Source organism: Chelonoidis abingdonii, chromosome 4 (genome assembly GCF_003597395.2).
Source record: "Chelonoidis abingdonii isolate Lonesome George chromosome 4, CheloAbing_2.0, whole genome shotgun sequence".
NCBI classification, from domain to species: domain Eukaryota; kingdom Metazoa; phylum Chordata; order Testudines; family Testudinidae; genus Chelonoidis; species Chelonoidis abingdonii.
In genome coordinates, this window is record NC_133772.1 from 112,578,807 (window position 1) to 112,593,445 (window position 14,639).

The following is a 14,639-nucleotide window of genomic DNA, read 5'->3' on the forward strand; positions in this document are numbered from 1 at the left end:
CACTTGTCGGTGGTAACATTCTGCCATTGGTGCAAAAATGGCCGTAGACGGTGTCCAAAGATAGTTGTAGGCGCTGCATACTCTGAAGTTGAGACAATGTTTACGAGACCCTCGACCAAAGCTTCAAATCTGCTTATTAGTTGGAGGAAGTTGGGGAGCCCCAGAAGAATTGGAGTGCCGCCGCTGATATCTGGATCTCTGGCGTTGGTGTTGCTGTTGATCCTGAGATCTTGTGAAATGCTGAGTATCTGGGGGGTAGCGTGGACGGTGGTAAGGTTGATATCTGTACTGTCGCCTTCTGGTGGTAGGGGTTTGGATTCCTAAGGACCGAGGAGTTGCCCTTGACTCCTTCATTGAGTGAAGCACCTCATTTGTGGTGGAAGCAAAGAGTTTATCACCATCGAAAGGGAGATCCTCTACGGTACTCTGAACCTCGTGAGGAAAAAGAGAAGAGGAAAGCCGTAGCGGTGGATCTTGCTGCGGTATTGGCTGCATCTGGAGCTGCTTGAAGAGCTGTGCGTGATATGATTTGGCCCTTGGAAACTAAAGCTGTAAACTGTTGTTTCTTCTGGTCTGGAATGTGTTCAATAAAGTCCATGAACTTGTTGTAGTTTCTATGGTCGTACTTTGCCAGAACTGCAGTATAATTGGCAATTCGAAATTGTAAGGTTGAAGAGGCATGCAGTTTGCGACCCAGCAGGTCTAAGCATTTGCTTTCCTTGTTGGTTGGGGTATGGCAGAAATATTGTTGTTTATTCCTTTGGTTGGCTGCGTCCACTACCAGTGAGTTTGGTCAGGATGTGAGAAAAGGAATTCAGAGCCCTTAGAGGGAATGAAGTATTTACGGTCCACTTGTTTGCAGGTAGGCTGGCGTGTGGCTGGAGCCTGCCAGATGGACTTAGCAGGTTCCAGAAGGGGTGCACTGATTGGTAATGCCAGTCTGGATGAAGAAGAGGGTTGCAGGATGTCCGTTAACTCATGTTGTTGGTCCGATACTTCCTCTAGATTGATTCTAAGCTCGCTGGCAACTCTTTTAAAGAGATCCTGGAATTTCGAAAAATCGTCTGGGGGGGGAGGGGAGGGAAGTAAGGCTTCTTCAGTTGGTACTGGGTCAGGAGCAGGAGTTAAATGATCCTGAGAATAGGAGAGTGCCGCCAAGTGTGTCATATCATTTGGACGTTCACGTCTCGTCGAATTGGAATAGCAGGTGTGCTGCCAAGGGAAAGGTGCCCATGGGGCCCAATACTGCCATGGTAGTGGAAAAGGCATAGGCGGTGCCATCCAGGGGTTAACACACCAGAAGGCAGGGTCTCAAGGATAGTCTGAGACAATTTTCCTGTGCCCGCGGGTAACAGGAGTCCGAGGACGGAATTTTGATTGCATTGAAACATCACCCTGTAGTTCAGACTCCTCTTCACTGGAGGCAGGCTGTTTGGACTCAGAATCATTCGTAAGGGAGAAGCAGTCTTTAAGTAAGGGTGACTGCAGCATAGGTAACACTAAGAGGTCATTTGACTGGGTAAATGGCAGGGCTGAGGCAGCTGAAGGTGAAGGCTGATAGAATTGCTGTGAGGGAACCCGGGCTTGCACCAGAGTTCTAAGTCTTGGCTCAGTGCCAAGTAGCGCTGTTAATGCCGGTGCTGGAGCTGGTGCCACGCTATTAATAGCGGGCTGCAGTGCGTCAGGGGGTCCTGGTATGTCGGCACTGTGTTCATCGCGGTGCTGATGGGTGCCATAATCGAGGCAGGCAACTGAAAGCCTGTCGCCTCGGCACCGGAGCTTTGCGGTGCCGCCGCAAGCATAGGTGGGTTTAGCGTGGTGCCAAAGGAGCCCGGCTCGTCGAAAGTGCTCAGGCGGGAGAGCACAGGTAAGGAGACCGTGGATCTGACCAGAGAAGGTTTGTGTCTGAGGGCTTCTTTTGAATTTGACAGAAGGTGCCTTCCTTTGCTGTTTTCTTCTGCTTTTTAGAAGCGGGAGAGCTGTGGCGGCGAGCAGAGGCAGAGTCCGTGCCAGGGTCTGAGGCTGACCCTAAGGATTTTTGAAGTAGAATAAGTTTAAGTTTTAGCTGTCTTTTCATGCTCTGGAGCTTAGTTTAGTGCAGTGAGCACATTTTTGGAGAATGTGAGTCTCCCCCAAACATTTTATGCACTGTGAATGTCTATCTGAAAGAGGGATAGTTTCCTTACAGAAGGAGCAGCGCTTAAAGCCTGTGGAGCCAGGCATGTCCGAAGCAGCTGGGGCTGAAATTTTTTTTTTTTAAACGGTAGAAAAAAGGGTAAGTAACACTAACTAACAACTAACAAGAAACCAGCTAACTACAAGTAATTTTAAGATGAGAAAAGTAATTCTTTAACAAGTCTGCTGAGCTCCATCTCAAGCCGGGGACAGTAGAGAAGGAACAGAGGGAACCGGCCGCGCATGCTCACTAGAGGTATACTCAGAGCGGGCGGGGAGGACAGGCTCTGAGCATGCGTGGCCAGTAAGAGTACTGCTGCAGAAGTCTCTGATCAAAGGCGCCGGGGCACACCGACACCTAGAGTGGAGCACCCATAGGGACATCTCTCGAAGAAGAACCGGCTGTTCTCAATTTCAAAGACGACATCTCTGATTTACAGATGGCTGAATGTAGATCTGAAATGAGCCATGCATTTCTGGGCAGAGATGCAAGTTGAGTCTCAAAGATGAAACAGACTAAGGCCTGGTCTACACTACGCATTTATTCCAATTTTAGCAGCATTAAACCGATTTAACGCTGCACCCGTCCACACGAGGCCCTTTATATCGATATAAAGGGGTCTTTAAACTGGTTTCTGTACTCCTCCCCAACAAGAGGAGTAGCGCTGAAATCGGTATTGCCATATCGGATTAGGCTTAGTGTGGCCACAAATCGACGGTATTGGCTCCGGGCAGTATCCCACAGTGCAGCACTGTGACTGCTCTGGACAGCAATCTGAACTCGGATGCAGTGGCCAGGTAGACAGGAAAAGCCCCGCAAACTTTTGAATTTCATTTCCTGTTTGGCCAGCATGGAGAGCTCACCAGCACAGGTGGACACGCAGAGACTCATTCAGCACAGGTAAGCAATGCAGTCTCCTGAGAATCGAAAAAAGAGCTCCGCAGGACCGCACGGGAGGTATGGATCTGATCACTATATGGGGAGAAGATTCCGTGCTAAACAGAATTCTTTTCCAAAGACGAAATGAAAAAAACATTTGAAAAAATTTCCAAAAGCTATGATGGAGAAAGGCCACACCAGGACTCAGTCAAGTGCAGAGTGAAAGTTAAGGAGCTTCAGACAAGCCTTACCAGAAACACAAAGCAGCAAACAGAAGGTCCGGGCAGGGCCAAAAACATGCCACTTCTATGCTGAGCTGCATGCAATTCTAGGGGGGTCTGCCACCACTACCCCACCCCTGTCCATGGATTCCGAGGTGGGGGTGGTAATCTCAGCCATGGCTGAGGATTCTGCGGACGGGGAAGATAAGGAGGAGGAAGAGGAGAACGAGCTTCAGAGAGCACACAGCACTCCGTTCTCCCCAACAGCCAGGAGCTTTTCCTCACCCAGACGGAATTACCTCCCAGCCCTCCCAAGCCAGTAGCCCAGACAATGAAGCCATGGAAGCAACCTCTGTGAGTGTACCTTTGTTATAAAACATGGTTTAAAAGCAAGCGTTTTTTAATGATTGATTTGCCCTGAGACTGGGATGCATTCGCGGCCAGTACAGTTATTGGAAAAGTTTGTTAACATGTCTGGGATGAGCAGAAATCCTCCAGGACATCTCCATAAAGCTCCTGGAGTACTCCAAAAGCCTTTGCAGAAGTTTCTGGGCAAGGCAGCCTTATTCCATCCACCATGGTAGGACGCTTACCACACCATGCATGTAGCAAGTAATCTGGTATCATTGCATGACAAAGCCTAGCTGCGTATGGTCCCGGGATTGCTGGCATTCAAGCAAAATCCGTTCTTTATCTCGCTGGTGTATGCTCAGAGAGTGATATCGTTCATGGTAACCTGGTTGAAATTCAGGAATTTAATTAGGGGACAGAGATGGCCATTCCTACTGGCTGTTGACGTGTTGCTTAAAAGAAATCCCTTCCTTGCAGATAGGCCAAGTGGGGGGAGGGGAAGGGGATAATGTGGCTAAGCTTTTTCATGTTCAGCTGGCAGGGATCTTCCCTGCTACCAGCACGCTGTGGAGGGGATGGGGGTGATTAGCAGTGATCTTCCATGATACCAGCAATGCGGTGGGGAGGGGTAAAGCACATCCCAGAGAATTGGATGGGGGGGGGTTTCTGCTGCTGCATGTTAACAGGAAAGCAGCAGCACTGAATGGGCTTTGCTTGGCAATTTGGAAAGGAGGGCACTGTGTATATGAAGCTGCAGAAACTGAAAGACAATGGGTTACCATGGATGCATGCAAGCTGAATTCTGCTGCCCTGGACCTGCGTCTGTGAGATCTGTAACACCAGATCCGCAAGCACTCAATATTAAGATGCAAAATGCGACCTTGTAGTGAAATCACATGTGCTATGTAAGGTGAATAGTGTGGTTCATTTGAAAGAGTATAAATCATTGTTCTGTAAAACGTATCTTTTTAAATACTTCTCTCCCTTTTTTACCTCCTCATGGAGCTGCAAGATTTTTCAAGCCTCCCTACTCCATCCCAAAGATTATCTCAGATAAGGCGGAGGAAAAAAAAGACACGAGACGAAATGTTCTAGGAAATCATGGAAGTAACCCGCAATGAAAGAGCTCATCTGAATGAGTGGAAGGAAGCGGTATCAAATTACAGGAAAGGTGCCAGTGAACGTGAGGACAGGAGGGACAAACGTGAGAGAGGAGGGACGCTCGAGATGAGAGGTGGCGGCAGGAAAATCAGAGGTGTAGGCAGGAAGATCAGCGGTGGCAGGTGCAACGCTGGGGCTGCTGCTGATCAAACTGACATCCTCGACGTCTGGTGGAGCTTCAGAACAGCGAGCAGGATCACAGAGTGCTGCTGCAGCCCCTGTGTAACCACCCTCACCACTCACCATATTCCATATCTTCCTCACCAGATGTGTAAGAATGCACTAGGGGAAGGCTTCGTCCCCGCCCACTCTCACCCGTGGACAGCCCACCAAAAGGCTGTCATTACTTTGAAATATTTTTAGTGGCTTTTTCTTCCCTCCTATCCTCCTCCCAAACCACACCCGGGATACCTTTTCAGTTCTCTCCCTCTTTTTATAATGACTTTTAATAAAGAATACATGATTTTAAACGATAGTGACTTTATTTCCTTAAGCAAGCTGTAATCGAAGGGAGGGTGGGTTGCTTACAGGGAATGAGTCAATCAAGGGGGAGGTTCATCAAGGGGAAACAAACATAACAGTCACACCGTATCCTGGCCTGTGATGAAACTTTTCAAAACTTCTCTGATGCGCACTGCTTCATGGGTTGTCTCTTCTAATCGCCCTGGTGTCTGGCTGCGCGTAATCAGCGGCCAGGTGATTTGCCTCAGCCTCCCACCATGCCATAAAGGTCTCCCCTTACTCTCACAGATATGTGGAGCACACAGCAAGCAGCTAATAACATGGGACATTGGTTGGCTGAGGTCTGAGAGAGTCAGTAATGTGCGCCAGCGACCTTTAAACGGCCAAATGCACATTCTACTACCATCCGCACTGCTGAGCCTGTAGTTGAACAGCTCCTGACCACTGTCCGGGCTCCTGTGTATGGCTTCATAGCCATGGCATCAAGGGGTAGGCTGGGTCCCCCAGGATAACTACAGGCATTTCAACATCCCCAACTGTTATTTTCTGGTCTGGGAAGTAATTCCCTTGCTGCAGCTGTTTAAACAGTAGTGTTCTGAAGACGCGAGCGTCATGAACCCTTCCTGGCCATCCATGTGGATGTTGGTGAAACATCCCTGTGATCCACCAGGTCTTGCAGCACCATTGAAAAGTATCCCTTGAGGTTTACGTACTGGTGCCCTGGTGCTCCGTGCCAAGATAGGGATATGGGTTCCATCTATCACCCCCCCCACAGTTAGGGAATCCCATTGCAGCAAAGCCATCCACTATGACCTGCACGTTTCCCCAGAGTCATGACCTATGGTAGCAGCAGCTTAATGATTGCGTTGGCTACTTGCATCACAGCAGCCCCACAGTAGATTTTCCCACTCCAAATTGATTCCCGACTGACTAGTAGCTGTCTGGCGTTGCAAGCCCAGACGGCTATTGCCAGTCACTTTCAACTGTGAGGGCTGCTCTCATCTGTATTATGGTGTTTCAGGGCAGGGGAAGCAAGTCACAAGTTCCATGAAAGTGCTCTTACGCATGCGAAAGTTTCGCAGCCACTGCGAATCATCCCACACCTGCAAAACTATGCTGGCCACTAGTTCTTGCTTGTTTCCTAGGCCCAAAATCAGTGTTCAATGGCTAGAACCTGCCTCATTACCAGCAGGATCTCCAAAGCGCAGGGGCCTGCGGTTTGAGAGAATTCGTGTCCATGTCCCATACTCTCGTCACTGCTCTGCTGTAGCTGCCTCTCCTCGCCTGGCTTTGCAGGTCCCGGTTCAGCATAGACTGCATGAGAATGCGCGAGGTGTTTACAATGTCCACGATTGCGGTCTTGATCTGAGCAGGGCAGGCTTGCTGTTATATGCATTTGCACAGTTCACCCAGGAAAAAAGGCATGAACGGTGTCTGCTGCTTTCACGAGGAAGGGGTGAGGCTGTACCCAGAACCACCCGCGACAATTTTTTGCCCCATCAGGCACTGGGATCTCAACCCTGAATTCCAAGGGTGGGAGACTGCGGGAACTATGGGATAGCTACCCACAGTTGCAACGCTCTGGAAATTGATCTAGCCCGGTACCATGGCACGCACACCGCCGAATTAATGTGCTTAGTGTGGCCGCGTGCACTCGACTTTATACAATCTGTTTTACAAAACCGGTTTATGTAAAATTGGAATAATCCCATAGTGTAGACATACCCTAAGAGACTCTCCCAGAGGCTTCACTGCCATCAGGACAGTGCTGCAAACATGTTGTGAGGAGGGACTAGACCAGAGCTAAGGGGCAACTCCACAACTCCTTTTAAAGCAGCCTATGTACATCCTCCATAACACAGGCCCATAGAATCGTACCCAGCAATTCCGACAGCGAGCCCAACAGCTTGTGCTTCTTGACCCACTTACAGAGCAGAAATCTTGTCAACATTTGTAAAAAGCAAACACACCCCCAAGGCCTTTTCTGAATTCTTTATTATGTAGAACAGATTATATTTGAACAATTTGTTTCCAAGCCGTTGTTTTTCTCCAGTGTTTTTAACATGCATTGTTACCCTTTTTATAGTCAATGTACCATCTGCTTCTCTTCTCCCTCCCTGCCCACACGTTACCCAGCTTCATGTTAATTCTCAACAGTGCAAAAAAAATTAGATATGTGGCATAAAATATTCTGGGGAAGCCCATTAAAAATGTCATTTAAAATGTTTCATATCTACAAAAGATCCAATATATATGTACATTATAGCAATGCAGAGGCAAAGGAACACAGAGCAATGTAAGACTTCAAAAGCTATGACTGGATGGTGATTCAAACCTGGGGCTATGGGCCACCATTAGCTTTGGGGCAACTAGCCTAAAGCCTCAGGCTCTATGGTAGCTATTTTGCTCTCTCGCAAACCTTTATTAGCCCCTTTCTGGAGTGACATTGAAAAACTGGAAATGCCTTTAGCTTAATACACTCTGTTAGGGGACTGCAGAAATACTGGCTGAACAGGGTGTGAGTTGGCAAATAGTGGATGCATACAGTGTCTGTATGGTTTACAGCACACTTCATTTGGCCAGCCATCTCTCTATCTGCAACCCCTGGCCTATTCCTGCTGCTCCACTGACACACATGCCTGTCTACAGATGAAGAAATAATTAAGTTGCTAGCTGCCACAGCTTCCTGCATCCTAAAACCTCTCCCCCCCAGCCTCCCGCTAATCCTTCCTCTCTTCCAGCAGCCCAGGGACAGATCACCAAACCTTGCCAAGCAGTAGCATGGATGCAGAGCCGTAATGACTGCACTTGACCCTTGTGTACAGATACCTCTTCTGTTTAATAAAACAAACCTTGCTGATAGGCAGGGCTGAACACAAAGCAAACCCAACCCTCCCACCCCCAAGGAACTACATTCTATATTGCTTAATTACGAGCACAGACTATCTGCGGGTTAAGAGCCATTGTATTCTTTCGAGTTGGTTTATTAATTCTTTATATTAAAAAAATCACAGTTTAAGGCATTTTAATAATACGCACGGTACAGTCCAGTCATCCCTCCTCCCTCCCACTCAACCCTTTTTTGGGACACAGACAGAACAGAAGAGCTCCAAGCTCAGTACAAAGCACTTTAACATGAGATAAACCCCAAAGGACTTCCCCTAGGGCAGACATACTGCCCATGTGTGCAAGCCCAACACACAAAACCTTTGAACAGGAATACAAGTTGCAAGACTGGGAACCTTTGCAGGAGTACAGTCACCACAATTACACTTAGTTTAAAAAATGGTTTCAAGTTAAATGGACCACACCTGACTGCTTCTCTCACCTGATGGTGGTCCACTTCAGTTCCAGCTCTAGTCCTGGAACAGTCACATTAGTGATTTACTGGTACCCTGAGGCTGAACTTATGTTCAAATGGAACAGTCTGCAGCTGCCTTACTCTTCAATACACAGGTGCTACTGATAGAGATTGTAGGTTCCAGCATGCAAGGTTCTCAAAAGCTGAGCATAACTATAGTGGTTGAGATGGAGCACTGCATTCTGGGACAGGTCTCCACAGGCCATATTGTCTGTACAGAGAGAAAAGTGGCCATGGTAGCAGTTTAGAACGCTGCAGGACACTCTCTTATGTGTGATCAGATTCCCCATGTCTGTTCTCCCACCCTCTCCCCTGCTTCACTTGAATGGTCTGTTACCTAACCTCACTAATGGATGGTACGAGTCCTAGACTGGAAATACCTGGAGGCCAAAAAACCTCTATTCTTGCCCCATTTAGGATACAAGCCAAACACTTTTCCAAAGGGGGAAGGGAGATAAAGGTGACAGGCAGATGGGAAGGAGCATTTCCATTTATATGAAGCTTCAGGAGGTCTGGAGCAGGCAAGGCTCAAGCCCTTCAACCAGTGGGAGATGCACTTCTACTTTCAGGATCACTGCTCTAAAGCATGTGGAAAAGCCTTCCATACAGCAGAGAGGAGAAAGCGATGGTAATACGAAAACCTTTTCTTTGTTCATTGTCCACTGTTGGATCAGGAAGTCAGATTTCCCTCGCATGAATGGCACTGGGCTGCATTAGTTTCACTGGAACACTTCCCTTGCCTGCTTTCAGCAGGAAGGTACAATTATGACAGAGGGTGGGGGGCATTTCTGTTTTGTAGGTGCATAAGAGAAAAATGCTGCAATTCCCTTGCTGAAAGATTCTACCTATCCCTGATAACTGACTGCAACAGGCAATAAGAGAGGGTGCAGAAAGTGCTTTAACCCACACAAGGAATTGGACCAGCTCATGCCTGGGAGCTCTGGATTAGAGTAAAGTGTGCTTTACCAGTAACCACAGGGACCCTGAGTGCAAAAAACCTCTCAAGTTGCTCCTCAGAAGTAAAAAGACACATGCACATCAGAGATACAGAAATCAAACAGTGTTAAAAAAATAGTGTGCATGCAGAGACATTGTACAAATGCTTGTCCCCTATGGTACAAACCAAATCCTAGATATTTTGATACCAAAAATAAAAAACAAACAGTCTCTTCTCCCCCACAGGAAGTAAAAAAAATAGAATTGTGACTACAGATCATGAGAACTTCATGTGCTTCCTTAACTCTAGAAAAAGATCTCCCGGGGGAGGTGGGGGGGGAGGCTAGTCCCCAGCAGGATGCAAGGACCACATCTTTCACTAGTTCACAGTGGCCTCCCTTTACTAAAGCTGAGTGTAAGACTGTGGACAACCCTTTAGGTTTAATAAAACAGACATCAGCACTTGCACTGTGTGTTTTAAAGTCCTCTCCAGCTCAGGAAGTAAGCTTTCCCCTCTCTTCCTTAACTTCCTTTTCCAGATAGGCTGTTGCACAACAAGGGTCAAAATTCAGTTCAAAGAGAAACCCTCTGCACAAGGCCAGTCTTAATTCTGTCTTGGAGCTATGCATCTCTTTATATAAGGGGGGGGGAACTAACTGAAAATTATTTTAAGCTGCTCATAAAAGTTGGCAGAGCCTGAGGTCTGCATCCTAAGCAGCCTCTCTCCTCTTCATTTCACTCTGAGAGTGACTTTCATTTACTATTTCTGCAAGGACAAAAAGGGCACGAATTTACTTCTGGTGAAAGCTTTGCAACTGCTGAGTCAGCAGTCCCTCCCACCCCTGGGTACAATGCCATCCCATTTCCACATGAAGGCAAGCATAGTCTGATGCAGCAGGAACCTGCTCTTTCATTTCTGGGGATGAAATTTTCAATGGCTCTTGAAAAATTTCCCTAGTTTTTAAGACACGACTAACTGAACATAGTGTGCCAAAGCTCAAGCTCTAAACATGTTTTTAGAAGCAATTTACCTAGTTCTCAGATTTTGGCCAAACATGTCCTCCTGAAGATAGGCTCCTGAACCAGAAAAAAAAATCCCACTTCCCATACAGGATGCAGCACAGACCCCAGGGCGATCCAAGACTGAAATTTAATCAAGTGGTTTCCCAATGTTAGCTGGGCAGAGTGTGATTGAGCCAAGTCTTAGGAATGGATACAGTATTTAATATGATGGCGTACCATAATGTAATGGTTATTGCCACAGGTCATCCCAAACAACTGTCATAGAACCCAATTGCATATTAACTATTTTGAGACTTTTTTTTAAAAAAACAGCAAACCTATTTTAGAAATACTTTAACAGAGTTTAATAAAGTAATGTATTAGTATTCTTCATTACCCTCTGTCTACAAATCCAGACTGCCTTAGCATCGAGAGACTAAATTCACAGAAAGAGGGAAAGAAATTAGGACTAACATTTTTAGAATCTAAAGTAAGTTTTCTGGGAGTTAACATGTTACAATTTTAAAGGTCCATTAGGCTGATCACATGGGGTCAGACACAAGTGCCCTGTACAGTCCTGAGAAGCCTCAAAATTCCAGGTCCCCACTGACCTACAGCCTGTACTTCTGGCTCTGATAGCTTTAAGGACTGATTTCATACAAGCTATCACTTGACCAGGCCTGGAGTGTCTTCAGGCCTGGAGCTTTGATCAGGAATTCTTGGGATGATCTTATCCAGGTTCCTGCCGCATTTAGCAGAGGGAAAAAAAACCCAGCAGCTATTTTTATGATAGGACCTTTTAAAAAGCAGCAGCTATCTGAGCTACTCATAGGTTTGGAATGTTACAAGCAGTCCTAGCTGAGAAGACTTAATGGGCAGAGTGCAGGTGAAGAGGGTCAAAGGGGCAAAATAAACTCAGATCATTCCAGGACTTTGCAGTTTATTCCATGACTGAAGAAATAAAGGAAACTATTCTATGGTTATCATGACCACATGTGAGGTTTGGACATATTGTATGGATAGATGATCAACTCCATCAAACAAAACATCTCCAGTGGATTGGATATACTGGAGAACTTATCCATGGCTGTTTCAATTCATAATTTCAATTTACATTTTTATAACTTCTGATTTTGTACTACTGCACTTCAAATCAATAAAAGTGATTGTTTTTAGACATGAGACAATTTGCTTCTGAGGGTTAGTTATACAGCATGGGGCAAGATGCACAAGTCTAGGTCTGTGTTTACACTACAGAACTTACAGCAGCACAGCTGCAGCTGCACCGCTCTAAGGTCTCCCGTGTAGCTGCTCTATGCCGACAGGAGAGAGCTCTACTTTGAGTATAATTAAAACCATTCCCCACAAGCGGTGTTTTTTCCACACCCCTGACCGACATAAGTGCTAGTGTAAACATAGTCTAGATTATAAGATGGAGTTTCTATAAAACAGAAGGTGATACTGCTTTAATCCACCACGTAGTATCTGCAGATGTGCTTGGCTTTAGTGATCAAAGAATGCCACTTCTGTCAGAGGCACAGAATGAAAGTTACAGAACTACAATGACACTTAAAAAGTTATCTTTTGCTTTGCTACACCAGACAGATGGAATTGATCCACACACTGCTTCCATTTGAAAATTGAGATTCTCTTTCTAAAGGTCACTGCCACCTGCACAGAGCATCATGACCAGACCAACTTTAAGAGCGACCCCCACACCAAATTGTAGATCTTGGCTTTGCAGTCTCATTCAGTGCTTTGTTTAAGACATTAATCTTTGCAAAAGCAATTTCACAAAATACATTGAGAGTCTCAGACAAACAAATCAGAACACGCTACACTAGAGTTAACTGCATGCTGTGCACAAAGATTTCTTTTGCAGAACTGCCCCAGATGTAGTTGCTCATTATACCCCTCTTACCATGCAATTCTGCTTCTGATAGCAAATGGGAGCTTTATCTAGTAGAAGAGAAAGGTTTGTGGGTTTTAGTTATAATTCTGAGTATAATTTTTATAACCTATCAATCATCTGATCATCTTTTTTCAGACCTGGACAGTTCTGAAGCTTGAGCAAAGGGAAGTCATTTGTACATGAGGAAGTGAGACACTAAACTCATTTTTGGAAGTGGAGGCCTGACTATGCCATGAGTTAGGGCTATGAGGAAAATAACAGTGGCAAGATCTTTCCTACTCAGAAAGGCTCTCCATCACTCCCTTTAACGAGACAATACTTGGCATCAAACCAGGAAACAATGGGGTAGCCAGACTGAGGGAAAAGGATGAAGTCCAGGGAGGTCTCTTGTTTGTGGCTAGTGGAACTAGCCGACATTTTGGAACAGTGTTTCTGTCAGTGACATGTCAGCAACATGTTTATTATTTAAAAAAGACAACTCAAGTTTTAGACATAAGTAAATGCAAAAGGGAAAAAAGCTTTGGTTGATTATCCATCTTGTTAAAAGATTAAACAAGTCATCAACAGTTTCTCTAGGAGGTCTCCATTGAACAAACTGGCCAGCCCATCACTCCCTGGCAGTTAGATGCCTAGCAGTGAATTGGAAGTGCTGCCACAACAATGCCGTGCTGCAGACACGACATTTCATCTGGCACTCCTGAGACTAGTAGTGTACATGGGGCATCTGTGCCAACTAGGGTCACTGTGATTTCACGGTGACAAATAAATAATTAAAAAAGCAACAAGAAAAAAAATAAAGTCAAGCATCTCTCTAGGGTCATACCCTCAAGAGACAAGAATCAAAGCTGTTTTACTATTTACAAAATGCCATTTAGAGATGATGTGGCTATTCAGTATTGTGAAAAAATGTCCTTTTTACGCTAAGCAGTCAGAAGTGTGTGATTCAAGGACTGTGTGGCCTGTGTGCCAGTCTCTTGTGGGAGTGCCCCAAGGCATGTGGAGGGAGTTCAGTCTTCTGTTTCTTCATACGTAGTCTCATCAAAAGGCCGATCCAAGAGAGGCACCAACCGGTGACGAGAATACTTCAGTTGCAAGAGGTCCCCAACTTCATCTAATTCCTTTAAAACCTGGGAGAGGGAAAGACCACGACACATCAGCAGAGAGAATCAGGATATGAAACACCTAAGAGTAAAGCTACCTCTGCATCCCTGACATACACTAAGTGCACAGGCTACGTTGAAAGCAACCCTATAACTGAGCAAGGTTTTGCCACGCTGCCCCTTATCACAAATTAAAGACAATACAAAGCTTCTCCCTAATCATTTGATTGTGGTTTTAGTGTAAAGCTGACAATTGACTGTGCCTAGAGTATGAAATATTGTATTTATGCACAGAACAGGTGTGAAAGACAGCAGCATGGCAAGCAAGCTTCCCCCATACTTCCCTGGCTCACAGAGTGTGTCTTAATGCAAACCCCGAAAGGGCTACCCCAAAAGGCAATTCTCAGTCTCCACATCCTCATCCTGTACCTCATTACAAGGCACATCCACTCCATTTAGACCCATATACCCCATAATCACAAATACAGAACTGTACTCAGTTTAGCCCTGTAAACTGACATCAGATATGCAAAGTAAGTGACAAAACTTTACACAAACACCGTACATATTTATTTAGTACTAGCACTGCACTTTCAGAAGTGTCAAGTTCCTTACAGGAACTAAGCTTGTTATCAGCCTCTATTGCAAGTTAAGTCATGTTGGGTCTGTCCCACATTTGGATCTTAGGATGAACTGCTCACTCTCATTTTACAGAAATTTCTAACATGGGAAGCCCACTGCAATGGTGTTTCTTTTGCAATGGACACTTTACTACAAACCGGACTAAGATCATTTCACACAGGCCACCAAACAGCTATGATTTTTGGTCACCACTGACTGGAGTGAATTTTTTAGCATCACATGCAACCCTACCTTAGAGTCATCAAAACAGACCCTCCCCTAAGAAGAGAATCTATTATACTGAAGACTTTCCCTCACGATACTTGTCACTAGTGTCATGCGCACTATAGAACGCCGTCAAGTCTTATCTATATTTTAATTTGCACCAGTTTACATAAATGAAGCAAATTAGCAAGGGACAGATTTTTCCCAGGTGACATGGACAAAATCAGGATAA

General features: G+C 45.7%; 1 protein-coding gene across 2 annotated transcripts in view; it reads right to left on the reverse strand.

Annotated features, from left to right (window-relative positions):
* Positions 1-11,472: 11,472 nt before the first annotated feature.
* SPTLC2 (serine palmitoyltransferase long chain base subunit 2) overlaps positions 11,473-14,639 on the reverse strand; it is a 137,087-nt gene continuing 133,920 nt past the window's right edge. Inside the window, exon 12 of one of the 2 annotated variants that reach the window (XM_032801909.2) lies at positions 11,473-13,588. In XM_032801909.2, the coding sequence (XP_032657800.1) occupies positions 13,469-13,588 (120 nt within the window). In that variant the 3' untranslated portion in view covers positions 11,473-13,468. The remainder of the gene's footprint in view (positions 13,589-14,639) is intronic. The other variant, XM_032801910.2, reaches the window with a different exon arrangement.